The sequence below is a fragment of the Falco rusticolus genome, chromosome Z (genome assembly GCF_015220075.1).
Source record: "Falco rusticolus isolate bFalRus1 chromosome Z, bFalRus1.pri, whole genome shotgun sequence".
Taxonomy (NCBI): Eukaryota; Metazoa; Chordata; class Aves; order Falconiformes; family Falconidae; genus Falco; species Falco rusticolus.
The window spans coordinates 80,499,722-80,515,815 of NC_051210.1; the positions used below are offsets into that span (position 1 = coordinate 80,499,722).

General features: G+C 40.5%; 1 protein-coding gene across 3 annotated transcripts in view; it reads right to left on the reverse strand.

The window, feature by feature from the left end:
• ST8SIA5 (ST8 alpha-N-acetyl-neuraminide alpha-2,8-sialyltransferase 5) overlaps window positions 1-16,094 on the reverse strand; it is an 81,961-nt gene that overhangs the window by 32,273 nt on the left and 33,594 nt on the right. For 2 of the 3 annotated variants that reach the window (XM_037374586.1, XM_037374585.1), the window contains one exon: window positions 3,896-4,003. The exons of the other annotated variant lie outside the window; for it this stretch is intronic. In XM_037374586.1, the coding sequence (XP_037230483.1) occupies window positions 3,896-4,003 (108 nt within the window). The remainder of the gene's footprint in view (window positions 1-3,895; window positions 4,004-16,094) is intronic. 3 annotated transcript variants of the gene reach the window in all.

Consider the following 16,094-nt stretch of genomic DNA (forward strand, 5'->3'; position numbering starts at 1 on the left):
AGTTTTTAATAAACTGCTGTTTAGCTGTTTTAATCAAATCCATTCCCAACACTAACTGAAATAAACTGCTGATGTTGTTATCCATATGACCACCTGGGAGGCATAACAAAACACATGACAATGCTTATACATCAATAACAGCTCAAAAAAACACATTTTAATTTATCATTGCAGCCAATGCCTTTTTTTTTTTTTCTTGTGGTTCTTAAAATTTTAGTATTTTTGTATGAGGAGTTCAGCACTATGACTTAAGGAACATCCTCAGCTCCTGTCCTAGTCAATGAGGTCTGATGGCTCAAGCCCTTCCATTCACTCTTGTAAAATGTGTATTTGATGAATGAAATTGATTATACTTTATTTTGCAGTCACTGGGGACAAAGCTCCAGAACTGTCATACTGGAGAATTCAGAGTACAAATCAACAGACCCAAAAGTACAAAGGTCACATCTCCGTTTGCTCATCAAAGGCTTCTGTGGTTTCACCACCTAAGTCCTACATCAAACCTTATCTTCAGCTCACATAGAAGGTGGCAGAGAACATCATAACCCAACCAAAGATAGATCATCATATCATTAAGGCAGGTTCTTAGCAACAAAAAATGCTTCAGGCATGAAGATTCATAATCCCAATAAGCTGCAAAATATATTAAAAGGAGAACAGAGGAATCAGGGTTCTAGGAAGCATTTGCATATATTACTTCTTATAACCAGCATCAGACAGAACCCTTTACCTAATTCCCCACAAGGATGTTGTAAGGTTTGTAATACTTAGCACAAGATATGAAGCAAAAGGTAGAAATCTCAGCAATGGCTGATACGTACGAACCAAAAAAAAGCCAGTATTCAACAATTGGTTGACCTTGCATCTGAGTGGGTGTTTCAAAGATCCTGCAGCCCATCTAGTCCTCCTTTGGTTTAAAGCACACGTCACTATGGTTTGGAGTGTCATTGAGTGTTTCACTTTTACTACTCACAAGTATTCACAACATCTTTGCTACCTAGAAGACCTGCAGCAATGCAATATGCATCAAAACAAAGCTTTTGGAAGCCAAAAAGCCCCAAAATAGAGACCTCTGTTGGGCGTCTACCCACAGCAATATTAGATGCCACAAACATGATCCACACTCTCAGTTGCACCACATACTGAGCCAAGCTCATGATATTCGTTTTTATCTCCGTGGACTGGTTCTACACAATCTGGAGAAGCGTCTTATGCACCGGGATGAAAAGGCTTGGTTAGTTTGGTTACTCTGCACAGTGGAGCTGTCTCCAATCAGAGTAGGAGTCATTTTCTGAAATACTGTAATGAACTCCTCCGTTCATTACAGTGAACAGTGAAAAACATTCCAATTGCAAGCCACATTTTAACTTTGTATATTAGTTAAGGTCTGAATCAGTTTCTACTGAAATCAGATGACATGACATCATGACATTCTTTGTTTCTGTCCTACCTGATCATTTTCATGCATCGTTTAGTCTTCACTTTTCGTTGTTTTTGATATGGCCACTACTCTCCTGAAGTCTGGCTATCTTGCAATGCTAATGCACCTATTCTCTGGTGTGTCTTTGCTTTGGAAGTCCATTTTCATCTAACAAATCACTCCTACAGACTGAGTTGTCAGTGTCTCTACACCATGTATGAAGTTACATAACCAAAAGATAAAGTGTAGTTAGAGAATATACATGGGTTGAGACCACATATGTATGAATAAACATGAGTCTATATAAATTATATACTCTAATGCAAAACATATTAATATATATTTCAATTAATCCCTTTAAACACCAAACCTTTTACAAGGAGGTGATAACACAGAATAAACTGCAGAGACATGCAATGAAAAGTATTTACTCTGCATATACTGACATATAATTAGTTTTGAGCACTTTAGGTGACTCTCTGTAGACCTGTAAACATACACAAGTAACATCAGGTCAGCAAAATGTAGTCTGTAAGTTTTCCATTTGGTGGAAAGAATTATTCATTACAGAAAGGCTTGTGTTCAATTTGTATCAACAGCCTGAAGTTGAGTTTCAGAGTAACAGTCTCAGGAGGTATCTAGAGATAGCACAGTAAGAAAGGTGATCAAAGGTAAATAGTAAACAATTTATGACATAGCTCTGCAGTTATCCACCACACAGTTTCACCTCCACATTTATACTATTTTTATTTTGCTGTATTCTCAGCTTTCAGACAGTAGACAAATGGATAATATCTATAACACACTTATGGGCAATATATGTTGCAGTTAGACTTATCCCTAACTCAAAATCCCCATCTTTCAGCTCTAAAGTCATTAACACAACACAAAATTTGAAATTTGCATCTTTTATTAGTATCATAACCTTTTAAATCTATACCTAGGTTGTGCAGTTTGAGCCTGTTTGTGTAAAAACCACTTGCATCCTGATCCTCTTTGTATTTGAAGAAACTAAACAGATGGAGAATAGTACTGTTGTTTAGTGCCTCACAACTAGTATGCATCTTGCAGTCCAGGGTTTTGGTTCCACATCCTGCAGTCAATGATGGTTCAATTGTCTCTACCAAGGGTACCTAGAGGGGAAATCTAGATTTATTAATTTCCCATGTCTTCAAGAAGACATCTGTCTTTGTGCCTCATTCATTTCCTTTATATGCCTAGTGCCTAAATGGAAAATTTTCCATGTAGACTATGGATGCATACACAAAAAAGGCAAAAAAAGTAGATATAGATAAACAGACAGCTAGATAGAGACAGACAGACAGACATGGAATGAACCATTTTGCCCTTGCTCTTAAGTTGGTTCTTTTTATAAAGAACCTTAACTAGTTAAACCAGTCGAGTTGCGGGTAACACTCATACACAATTACATTACAGTGAAGAGCCTTAACAGGAATTGCAGCATCACTGCGGTTTGGTGAGACTGGATGATTTTTGGCAGGTAAGACTGAACTTCTGCTTGCCTTTGAAATGCTATCAGGTCCACAGCTGTAGTGGTGTATGGTTACCAAAACGATGATATTTTAAATAAAATACATACTTTATCCAGAGAGAGTTTTATATATACATAGGTATTAAATGTAAGCTTCTTTTAATTAATTTTCTTTTTTCTTTAACTCACAATTTTTCTAAGATTTCCCCACTACTTATTGAAGTTGATACTACGCATGGCTCAGGACTTTCAACCTCTACAACTGAGGTTCCAGGAAGATACCCCAAATACTCGCCCCGTACCCAGATTTATGCAGATGACCTGCGATAGCTATGGAGCTCTTTAGGCACAGCTGCAGGCAGTGTCCTGACTATGCACATGGCTCTTCATTACCCTGCAGATACGCATCAGTCAAAAAGATCCTACTAGAAACTAGTAAGTACAAAAACTGCAACAGCACATCAGTGCTTCTCATATGTTCAAAACAGTGTAAATAAAGGAAACACTTCAGTCTTATCTTGATAGAACACTTTTCCCCTACTAGACCCTGGAAAGATTTCAAGTTAAACTATGGGTTTTTAGAATACATATTCTATTGTAAAGAAAGCCTTGGGCCAGATTTTCCAGTGCACTCTATGTGCATCAATATTGTCATGTTGAGACATTTTCCACCAAAGTCCCGCTCTCCCACTCTGCCACAGTGACACATAGCATTGGTGGGGGAATGGAAATAGGAGAAGCCGCAACACGGATGTCACCCTCCTGTGAACTGCAGGGATGATTATGGCATATTCCAAAACGGCCCCAAGGCCTTGAAGGGGGAAAACAGCACCACACTTGGGCATCCCTGGCATTTTCTGTGCCATGGGGAGCAGTATCAAAAGCAAACTGCAAAACTCAGTTCTCATACAGCCTGCGCTCATGTTTGTGGTTCATACAAAGAGAGAGAGAGCTTCATAGTCATTCCTTCGGGGTGTTGGTACCTGGTGCCTGTGTCACTGCCACTCTTCACTGCTCCGTCATCCGTGAAATTAAAGGTGCCGGTCCAATTTGCCAATTCCTCTCCATTCTGCCAGCTAAACTGCAGCCCTCTAGCAAGAAAATGAGGCAGTTGATATTTTATATCATTCATTAGGTTAAGTCTATCAGCATGAGTTCTCATGTCCTTTTTCTTAACACAGAAGTGTGACTATGACACATTCATCAAAAACAATACAAAGATACCAAGAACCACAAGACATCATCTTACTAGTGGACACAGTTAATTCACACTTCCTATAGACTCTACAAGTGCTTGGCTGAAAACAACACTAGACTCCCCAACAAAACTGGAAGGCCAGTAATCATCTGTGCTTATAGACAACATACGTATGTGTGGAGTGGAGCAAGTTAGAAATTTCGTTCCCAGAGACACAAATGCAAAAAGCTGGACACGTGTGGAAAGCTGCAGGGCCAAAGAAGTAAATACTCCAAACTTCAATTTTACATCTACTGTAGTTGTTAAATGTGGTGGGCGCTGGGTCCTTCTTCTGATTTGTTGCCCATGCTAGCAAAAGATTTGTCATTTGATGATTTCTCTATGTCACACTGTATTGCTTCTTTTCCCTGTTTGGGAAGATGTTTTAAGCCAATGTATATCACAATCATCTCAACTACATTTTCCAAACTTTCACAAATCCATGTGCCTGCAGTCTTCCGGAAATTACACTGAGAATTGGGTAGAAATCTCATGTGCATTTAAAAAAGCTGGGTCTGAAGAAACAATGTGAGTCAAATCCTTCCCTTAGCTCAAAAGTCAATGAAAAGGAACCTTGAAGATGGTTATTTTTAATCTTCTCCATTTTAACCCAATTTCATAATTTCAGAAGCCTGGCAGCTGAGTTGTGAACATTTGGTGCTGCCAATAGTGAAAGTTAACTTTCCGGTTGGGCTGTGCAGGGACAGCCAGGAAGCAATCTGCAATCTGCCAGCCCGCTTTGCCCAAAAGGAAGGGCATCCAGAACCCTGCTAGTTTTCTTGGTCAACAGGCTTATTACAAGGACTGGAGAATCTCTCAGACCACATGCATCCTCTAGTCTATTTGGCAGCAGTTATAAGCCTAGGAAATTAAGAGGAACAACATGGGGCATTAAAATAAGGACTCTGTTCCCTGTAGCAGAAAAGGGGAGTTGCTCTAAACAGCTCCAAAACCACGTAATAGGGGTTTATTTGTTCTGTATTGCGGAAATGTGTGCACATAGCTTCTTGTTGTCGTAGTTGTTTTAAGACAAATTTGTCTAAGTATCTGCAGTGCAGGCATTTCCACATGAGCTAATTGTCTTGGTTCTTAAAACTCAGTAGAGATTGGCTCAGTACAATTAATTTAGGGAAACATTCATCCGATCAAAGGCTGGCCTTCACCCTAGGGAGTGATCCATCCCCCAAACTGTCCCTCCATCAGCAGTACAAGGAGCATGGGGTTGCTTGCAGTGCACGCACACATGGCAGAAGAATCCCACCACCCAAGTGAAGTGCAGTGCATGTCACCACAAACATTCTTTATGACCTAAACCCAAGATATTGTGAATGAATATAAGAAGTTTATTCTTGTATGTTTTGTGCTTTTTAATCTTTTTGTTAGGTTTTTTATTTTACTGAAATCAGACTTTTTGGTAAAGGCATTTTGGGGAGCAGAAGAAACTCTGAAGAAGGCAGGAAGCCATTCAACCCTCTGAAGTGAGGAGAGAGCTAGCCTGCTAAATTGCCAAGCTATGTCCCACCACAAAAGGTGGGAGAAAAGCACTATGAAAATATTGGAAAAGCTTCCTCTGAATCTTTCATTTTTATTGCTTGCATGTTCTCCAGTGGTCAAATTTTGCTTTTCCAAAGAAAAACTTTTTAAGTATAAAAATGGGAACATTTCAAATACAGAAGCCAAATTTTTGCTCATAGGAGACCCATTCTGATTATTTCTAATACATGGATGCAATTCTCCTGTTTTCCAAAAAATCAAAACAAGTAGAAGAGACTATGCTGATCGCCATAAGCAAAATGAGATGACAGTGCATACTTACAGCCTATATTCAGCTTTCAGAGAGCTACTTTGGTGATCAGTTTGAAGAATCACATCAAAGGCTGTACAGGTTATGCTTTAATGGTTACAGGGTAATGCAGTGCTATGGCTTGTCAGGGAGTCCCATACCTTGCACGTTGCTCTGACAGTTTTTAATCAGCTGAGGCTGCCCAAGGTATGACTTCTGAGCAGAATATTGTTGCGAATAAAACATGAGAAAATTCTCACTTTTACTAAGACACCTTCACTTTCAGGCTTGTTTAAATAAACACTTGTGATTCCTATGTACGACAGCCTAACACATTTTTTGCCACACTGTAAGTGGTATGGAAACATGTTTCTTTTGAATGTGTATGTGTTTGTAAAAAGCATCTAAATATATCTGGCCTTTAAGATTTGTTTTAATTGCTAAGGACAGCATTGAATGATACATGGGGAGAGAGAGAGTAGAAGTGTGAGAAAACCAAGTTGGAATTGTACTTTTTAATTGGATTTAAATTAGATATTTGGGGCTTAAATGTTTACTTACAAAGTGAAATAGAAAGCACTAATCTAGATAAATAGCTGGTGGTGGTGTGTCCTTCAGAGGTGAACTCTCCTAAAGCATAGCTAATATCAGGCAGATGAAATGAAGAATGAAAACATTAAGTAACGTCCTTTCCCTTCATATGTCTTCACTCCACATGGAACAGCTGGAAGGAAAGCTAAGAAAATGCTCAAAGGCAGAGGAGGGTGAATCTGTCCATAAAGCAAAAGACATTATAAAACCACTCTTTAATGCCCTCCTCTCAAGCCTTTTTTGGGAACAGTGTGTAATGCAGCTGAGGAACCAAGTTGAAAGGAGGACATGCACATTTTGGGTAAGATCCAAGAGGAGATCAGGAAGACTAACACTGAGGAATGGTAGATATGTCTTATGATGAACAGCTTAAAATACTTACCTTTGAAATGGCAGGATGGAGGTTCTAATTGAGGTACAAAAATATCTAATGAGGGCAAGCAAGGGTCTGACACTTCTACATGGTAAGGACAAAGTTGTGAGCTGAGCTTAGGGTCAGGAGCAAGCTTAGTGTCTGACCCTGAACCAGGCAGGGAAAGCCACACAGTGCTCTTCTTCCAACAGGTACTCCAGAGGTTAACAATGCATAGACTGCCAAAAAACACTGCCAAAGAAATATTACACAGCTTAAAGGACTGTGTGTCTCACAACAAGTTTGCAAGACTGACACCAAGCTGCTGCTCTGCATTTTCTGGAGTGAGGGTCCAATAAACTTCTTCCTCCCAGTAAAAACAACTTCCACGAATAACGGTTTTTAGTATCAGGACAGAGTAGAAATTAAGGATGAGATATTTGAAAACACTGACCTGAATTAATTCTAACAAGATTACTGAGAGTTTTACATTTATTTCAATCAGCCCTGAGCTGGGAGATTTCAATTTAAAAAAAATAAAATTTTCTAATCCTCTCAGTTGTGAGTCATAAGCATTCATAAAAGCTGTCTGGCCAAATTTGCAAACAGCCAGAGTAAATAGAAAAGAAACTTGAACTGCCCCATCAATATATTTCATTGGCATATTACTGTAGTTAAATTTTACCATGTTCACTCTCAGCATTAATTACATTTAAATAGGCAAATAAGATGTAAATGCAGCTTCTGTTGGTCAGAATTGCAATAGATAAGCACATGCAGGATGGCAACACAGAAAAAAGGAGTGGAACAAAACAGAAAGTAAGGAAAGATTAAAAGAAGGGAAGGAAAGCAAAGGAAATTACTTAGACATCTCCTATGTAGTTTAGACAGTTCACGTCAAAGAGTTTAAAAAAAAAAAAAAAAAAAAAAAAAAGCTCATTTTAAGCCTGGGATCATTACCAGTTACTACCAATGGTGGAACTTTGCCATTTGCTCAATTTGCCCTAATGTTATTTCCTACTAAAATTAGTACATTTCCCCAACGCATGATGCTGATGATAAGGGAAGACTTTATAAAAGACGTAATAACCAGAAACACTCTAAGTGCAGAGATTATTTATTTTGCCCATTCACTGTCAGCACATTTTTCATCAAGGTTTATGGACATCATTAATCACAAGAGTTACCCCTAACAAATAAGAGTATGAGCAATGTTGTGCCTTGCATTAGAGAAACTCCATTAAGCTGGATGTCTTAGCAATCAAGACCTTGAGTTTCAGGTAAATGTCAAAGCAATATTTTTATCCTAATTGGTAACTACAAACGTTGAATCAGTATGTGGTCAAATAAACACTGGCGTAATGTAAGAGTAGTGGGAGGGGGTGAAAAAACAGAAAATTAACAAAGCAGCAGCAATTCCGAAGGGCTTGTCAAGACCAGCTGTCAAGAAGCAGCAGGAAGCAAAGCAAAAAGCCTGTTGCCACAAACAAAAAACAACTCCGGCACAAGTGGAGGTTTTAATAGCAAAGAATGTCAAACATTTATGAGGGTTTTGAACTATAAGGCAAGAATGAACAAGTGGATGGATTGCAGCAAGAGGCTTTGTATCCATGCTGCCATTACATGAGATCCCACTTCAGGGGTGTCTCATTGCCTTTCTAAAGCGCAAAAGCAAGGTAAAAATTCAGCTCAGACAGGAAAGTAAGGCTTTTAAAACAGAGCTACTCTACAGCCAATAAATGGGAGAAGGCCCGAAATACTTTAAACACAGCTGGCAGTCCTGTCTGGGCTCTAGCCAGAGAGCAGGCCATGAGCATGTATGCAGCAGAATTTATTCAGGAGAGACCCACGTGCTTTCAAGGCATAAGAGCGGTTTGGTGTGAGTGGCTGAGTGATTAGTACCTATGGGTAACAACGACTGAATGGCAACAGGGGCATCATGCAGGTGCAAGGAGAGGGCATAGAAGAACACGCCAGTGCCATCCCACTCCCCAAAAACCATGAGCTCATCTCATCTAATCCCAGCCAGCAGGCTATTTCCACTCATCTTTCAAGGTGACAGCTACCACTACCCCCATCCTGCATCTACCAGAGGCAGACTAAACCCAAAAGCAAGCAAAACCAGACAGAAACCAATGTAATTTTATATAGCTGAAGCTAAGCCAAGATCTGACTCAGCTTGCTGGCCTACCACAGATGGTCAAGCAAGGGGAAGCAGAGGAGTCTACAGACTCCTTCTTTGAAGTGGTGAAAGGAAGGTACGAATGCCCCCAAGAGCAAGGCAAATTACTTCATTTTCCTTCTGAGCTCCCTCTCTTATTTGTCTTCACTTTTCTTGTTCTTTCTTTCTAGCGGTTCTCACATTCCTTCTTTATATACATTAGCAAAGAGGCCATTACGAGGTGACAGCAAGCCCAGCTTTTGTGACTCTGGCTTCTGTTTCATTTATAAGCTAATAGTATATATATTAATTCCCTATACATCATTAATAATTTTATAATCATATTTCTGCAGGCCTGGTTATGGTGCTGCACTACACTGTTACATATTACCCAAAGACAGAAGCCATATACAGTCCCCACCCTGACAAAAAGACAGTCCAGGTCATGTATAGGTTTCCTGAAGTCAGTGGAAAATCACTTACTTTCACTGTACCTCAGTTTCCCTGTTTCATATTTCTGCCCTTGCAAGGAGGAACTTAAGACTTCAGTGTTAAACGATCATGTTACCCTCTTTGAAAATGGAAAGTGATGCCCCTAGCCTACCAACAGGGATGTCACAGAGATATTGGAAAGTCAGACAGTTAATCTCACTGAAGATCCAGTTCCTTCTTTCTGCAAAATAAGGAAACTATGACTCACTGTGACCACAGGGTGTATGGAAAATAAAATGAAAACAGTGGTATGCATGAATGACCTGCAGATGAGACTGATTGAAAACACTCACTAAAGTGGATTAGCGAATAAGAGGAGGTTGGGTAAGAAAGGGGAATATCAGGAGTCTCCGACATGCCAGGCTGCTGTGCAAGTGAAGACGAGCATAGCAGCCAACAGAGGTAACAACAAGAGGAGTTTCTGGAGAAAAAACAAGGATCTGCTGGGGGTGGGGGTGTGGGGGGGGGTGTGGGGGGTGGGGGGGTGTAGGCCAGAAACAGAAACTTTATTTACTCTGCACATGAAAAGACATTAGAGGGGCTTGGAAGGAGTAAAGCAGCTAGGTAACAGCAAGACACGGAGATCAAACCCAACCCAGCAGAGTCAAGACAGACTAGCCTGTGTGTCCAAAAACTCCTTCCTGATGAAAAGACCAGCCCCAACCCCCAAAGACAATGAAATTAGATGACAAGAGAAAGGTAAATGCTTACTTGAGTAGTTTAATATTACTTGAAACTCTCCAATCCATTTTGAAATAAATATTCATGGCACAGCAATTTAGAAAGATGTAGCACAGATCACAGAAAGAAACAGATCTGCCTGTGGCAGTCCAGGTCCAATTCACCTGTGCTATAAGGCCAAAAAAATATCATGTGTGTGTTGACTGCTTTCAGGGGAAAATCCATGGGTAAAACCCTACCAGGCACCGCACAAAGAAAGAACACATTTCTGGTGCCAATTTGTGTACTTGAGCAGGGTGCTGCCCTTCTTATGTAAGTCCATAATAAAACTCATGTTTGCATTCGGTGGAAGCAGAGTTCAATCTGACCAGTCCAGTTTAGAAAAATACTTATTTCTCCAATAAAATCAGCAAAATGCAAGTTTTAGTCTGGGTACATACATATACACACTTCTGCTCACTGCCTTAAGACCAATCTTTGTCTTAGCAACCTATGGCTTTGCAAGTTGACTGACAGTGGGTAACCACTGAGCTGATTGTTTGCCATTTGATCGGGAGAAGACCATTAGAAAAGGTTTAGAAAATGTATGAAAATATGTGGAAGAGCGGGAATGGTATATTCACAACAAAAGGAAGAAATAATATGAGTCCCATGAAAAGCAAAATATGGATGGAAAATCTGGGAAATGGCACATCTGGTTACACCATACACTTGGCCATACAGTATTACACCAGGGACAAGCTTGGCTCTACAAGTTAGAGGGAAACAGTAGTAAAAGTGGTGGAGGAGTATATTTTGACTAGCACAAGGAGCAAAATTGGAAACATAAGTGGGAAGCTTCTGGATTATAACCACTACTACACATAAAAAGGTTTTGTTTCATGTAACACATTTCACATTTGGGTTAAACTTTGCATCAGAGATTCACATGCAACATCTGAAAAACCTGATCTAAAATCACTTCCCAAGAAAGATACAATAGACACAACACCAACATTCAACTAGCCTGTTTAAATGGGACGAGTGTTGACTAGGACATCAAGGACATTGAAGGACACCTTTCAAAACAATACAATCTTTCCTTTTGTCATCTGTGGCTGATAGATAAACATCCAAGGAGTAATAGATACTCTGTATCAATTCCATTTGTAATAACTGTTCATAATAAAAATATTCTTATTTGTAATTGTTAGGAGCAACACAAAACCCACAACAGAATGAGCTGTCAGTGAGGCAGGTTGTTTTCAAGAAAAAAGGCCAATCAAGCCCCAAGCACAGACACTTAGAGGAAATCCCAAATAATTTAAGATGCCAGCAAATTCTGACATTTCAGCTGATAGCTCACTGCAAAGGTACCTGATGCAGCATGGGTACCACAAGCAATTTCACCATAGCATTAGAGATCTGACGGAGCTAGTGGCTTCGCATCTCATGTTTCCAAAACTAATATATTTAGCACCAGCCAAAACTAATAAATTTAGCACCAGGTCAGGTGTCCCTACACTGCACTATATTCTTCAGTGTAAACATACTCACAGAGCCCCATTTGCACTAAGGACTCGTGCTGAAGACAATAAGCAAAATGCCATTTAAGGTCAGCGTGCCTGTACCCAGTATCAGCCACAGGAGTAGGCAGTATTCCCTCTCTCCATTCACAGGAGTGGATGGCACAGTCTCCTCTTTCCATTCGTGAAAGCCCTCCAAACTGTTGACTGCTCAAGATTTTCAGCTAGGACTGTGAAAAGCCTAGCTTTGGCTGTATTTGTTCTTATGGAAAATGCCATGAAACTACCAGTGACAGAGATTGCTTTTAAGGTTTTCATCATGAGAACTAAAGCATAAAACTAACTAAATAAAGAGGACGTGCAAGGACAGTGACTATCTGCGGGGCTGGTGAAAAAGCAAAATGGATACAAGCAATGGAGGGCAAGGATGCCTCAAAAAAATGAGAGGTTAAGTCCACAGTTTGCCTGAGGGAGTCATGGACTGCTGAGCAATGAATACACTTGAATTAAAAAATGAGAAATGAAATGAAAAAGCAATCAAGGGCAAGAATGAGGCACAGCAAAAGTAAAAAAATTCAAAGCTTTGCACAGCGATTATATCTAAACCAAATCCAGTAAGCATAAGAACGATCAAGAAACCCCAATCAGATCGAAAATAAAACACTGCATTACCAGGTCTGCAACTCTGGCTACGGAGGTCAGCAGTCAAGGATGTGATCGCTCACAGCTGGGGCTGTGGGGGACACAGGTGTAGCACAACTCAAACCAGGAAGGCTGTGTTCTGGGTTTGACTTTCTACAAAAGTAAAACTGTACTTTGTACCTTGTACCTGCCCGAGCACATAGAGGGTAAGCAGCTAATTTTTTTCAGAACGACATAAAGCAAGTTGACGGCAGGTTATAACAGAGATGTTTTTGAAAGAAATGTCACGGAGTTTAAACCACTCTGGATGAAAGGGCTTTGATTCACAGGTGTTGAATGCTGGCATTGGCAAAACTCACCCATTACTTTGTCACATAGAGGCAACAGATCTGTGTGAAGCACAGAAAGTGGAGTTAGCCTAGATGTTCAGCTAAATACTCAAAAAGAGCTGTGTGTGTAGACAGAAGTAAGCCTAGATCTCCACACAACAAAGTGAGACTTCAGCAAGCCCTTACCAGGTATTATGTGAACTAGAATTAGGATTTGATTGTCTCTGTATTAATCAGTGAGGATAATGGCCACACTTTGGCTGGTATACAGAACATCTATAATTCACTACTCCAGGGCAAGAAGCTTCTGCAGAGCTCCTACAGCCCAACACGATTCAAACTGTGGGTAAAGCAATGACTTCTCTGCAGGGTGGGCTTGTGGGAACTGATTTAGGGACTACCAGGTGGCCACAGCCACAGCAAAAGGGACAAGTGTCTGTAGGTCACTCTGTAGTGACTCACATCCCCCATGGTTTGAGCTCAGGAAGGACCATAGTGTAACACACCAGGGAATGACACACTCAGGATAATGCAATTTGCACATGTAAAATACTGAAATAACTGATTTTCATTACCATAATTTACTGTCATCTGGGGAACAGAGAAGGACTAGCAATTCACAGACTAGGTCAGCAAGTAGCTTTGCCATCTTAACAGCAGAGGTGCAAAACAATGCTAGAAGTAAAGCAAGTCTAGATGGAGCAGGGATTCAAATCCTGCCTGTTTTCTGCATCAGAGCCACTGAGAGTCAGTGAGTACAAGAGAGGAAATAACATACCCTCATGCTCTGGTACTAAAACTTCAGCCACTTGATGCTTTCCTTTAAAAGCAAATTAAAATTACGGGTCAGAAAAAAACTCAAAGTAGCTGAAAGTAAGATTTTGCCTTTGGGATGCTTTCACAATAAAAGTATCTGTTGCAGCCTGCAATAGAGCTGTGATTGTTTGCAAATTCTTGCAGAGCTTTAATTCACATGCCATGTACTTGTGAGCTCTCCCCCTTTATTTGATGTGGTGAGACAGGAGCATTATGTAAAGCAGCCAACAGCAGCAATGAGAAAGGGAATGGGATGACCAGCGAGGGGTGACTTTGCAGGCAGCTGAGTTAATCTGTCAGCCCACTGTTTGTTCTGCCCCCTCCATCCCACTGCCATCTCTTCCCTGAGCTCTCCTGCAGCGCAGGCTCCAGTGCTCCTCTGACCTCTTGGGAAGCTGCTTCAGATCCTTGTCTTTGCAAGGGTAGTTAGGAACAGTGGGGATGCCAGTCCCAGTTTCCATCCACTTGAAAACCTCTTGGGAACACCTGGAGCAAGAACATCATGCTGGAATCTCAGTTTCTCCCTGCTATGCTAGACTAGACACTTTAAGGTGATGGCCATAACCCATACATACACATATTGGTGTGTGTATATATATATTTGGGTGTGTGTATATTTATATTGAAGACTTCGCTCTCTCCTGAAGTTTCCAGTGCTCTTCTCTCTGAAGAAAACCAACCAAAATCAAGACTTGCTCTGCAGCCCCATCAGGGATTCAGTGAGGTGACTCACAGGTCACATGTCATTTTGCTAGTATGATATTTCACTCTGGTTAGAAACAGAGGGGGCACACAGCTGTGTTAGAGAAATGACTCACTAGGTCACCTTCATCTTATGTCTCTTGAGAAAAAATATTTAAATGGAAAAAGACTTTTAACGCTGGAATAGATGGTCTTATGTTACAGTTAACATCTTCACAGGGTGTTATGAACAGGCCAGAGAAGCACATGCCAGGTATGGAGTGGGAGGTCTCAACTGACCTGAGCTGGCTGTAGTCCCTCAAGAGCCCAACTCAGGACAAAATACAGCTCAGGCCACATGCAGCTTCCATGTCCACACTGCAACTACCGCTGTTGGTGGTATAATTAAGATATGATCTTGTCTTACGGCATGGTACAAGCTAAATGATCTCTCAAGGTATAGTCCTGGTTTACTTGCTGAGGGTTTATCCCTTGTTTCCCCATGCTGTGCAAAAAATTATCATAAGCTATCTTTATTTTGTGGGTAACAAAAGGGGTAAAGATGTCTGGGGATTTATTTGCAACTATTGAATAAAAGCTGCTTCAGAAATACCAAAATGGTGGTATAACCTCAAGTTATGAGAGTTTGATACTAATTATATGGTACACACACACAAGAGTGATGTTTTATTCTCATTTAAAAGATGTAAAGCTTTCAAAGAATGCAGGCTGCCTGCATGGGAAGGTTTGCTGTTTCTTGCGGTGTGATTCTTTGAGTTATTGTACATGCCTCCTCTGACAGACCCCAGGGTAATCTTTGTTTAAAGATTTTAATAGCTTTGAAAATGTGTTCTCACTTGGCTGAAATAAAAAAATAGTTTTAAAGGGGCAGATTCCTTTCTTCAGCTGACTCTTAACCCTGTGCAGAAGTCAAGCTGTTAAAAAAACAGCATTTAGTGAATTGCCCACCAATAGAATATTGGTATATAGCAAAGTATTGCTCTGATATTCTTCTCTTGCCAAAGCAAGCAAGGACCATCCTATTGATCTCTCCCATGCTACAGGCTGGGAGATGAAGACAGGAACCATTTCAACATTTTTTTACTGTAGTGGCAGTTTCCTGATGTAATCCAGGATTATTCCCTGCTGGCCAAACAAGAGCTAACAAAAAAAGGCCAGCCCTCAGCTGAGCATCTGATTCAAAAGAAAATTCAGATGAAAGCTGAGCATTGGAAAGATGAGTCAATACAAAAGCAAGCAGCAGCTCTGGATTTAAGAAGAAGTCCACAGCATTTAACCTACTTTAGCAGATCAATGAAGAAGCTTTTTAATCATCACATTAATCCTAAAATAAAAATAATTACCCCAGAGATCTGTATTAAAGTCCCTTAATTATATCTCATTTCATCATCCTTTTTACTCAGGATCAGGAGCTACAGAGACCAGAGCTTCCTGATGTCATTCTCCAGTTTGCTGTTTAACTCTCTCATTAAGACTTCAGCTGCTACTATGGGGATGAGGAACTGGCCTTGCTGAGAGCACCCACATCCATCCCACTTGGAGGAAAACTGAAAAAGGGGAAAAAAAAGGTGGGAAGGATTCTGCTTTCCAGTAACACAGTACAAAACAGGGAAGGTGCAGAGAACATTATATGGTGCGTGAAAAATGTGTGAATACCTAGAAATTCCATCTTTACATTTTCCCCTTCTTCCAGCAATGCCAGGAACTCATTAGCTCATTAAGGGCAAAGAGAGGACTTAACCAGAGGCTGGGCCCCTTATCAAATTTCACTGAGCAGGAACATCCTATCTGGCCTGCAGTCCTGCATCCCCACAGACAGGCTTTGGGAGCACGGCCATGGATAAATGCAGCATCACCAGCCTCCAGGGCACCCTCCATGGAGAGCTTCAGG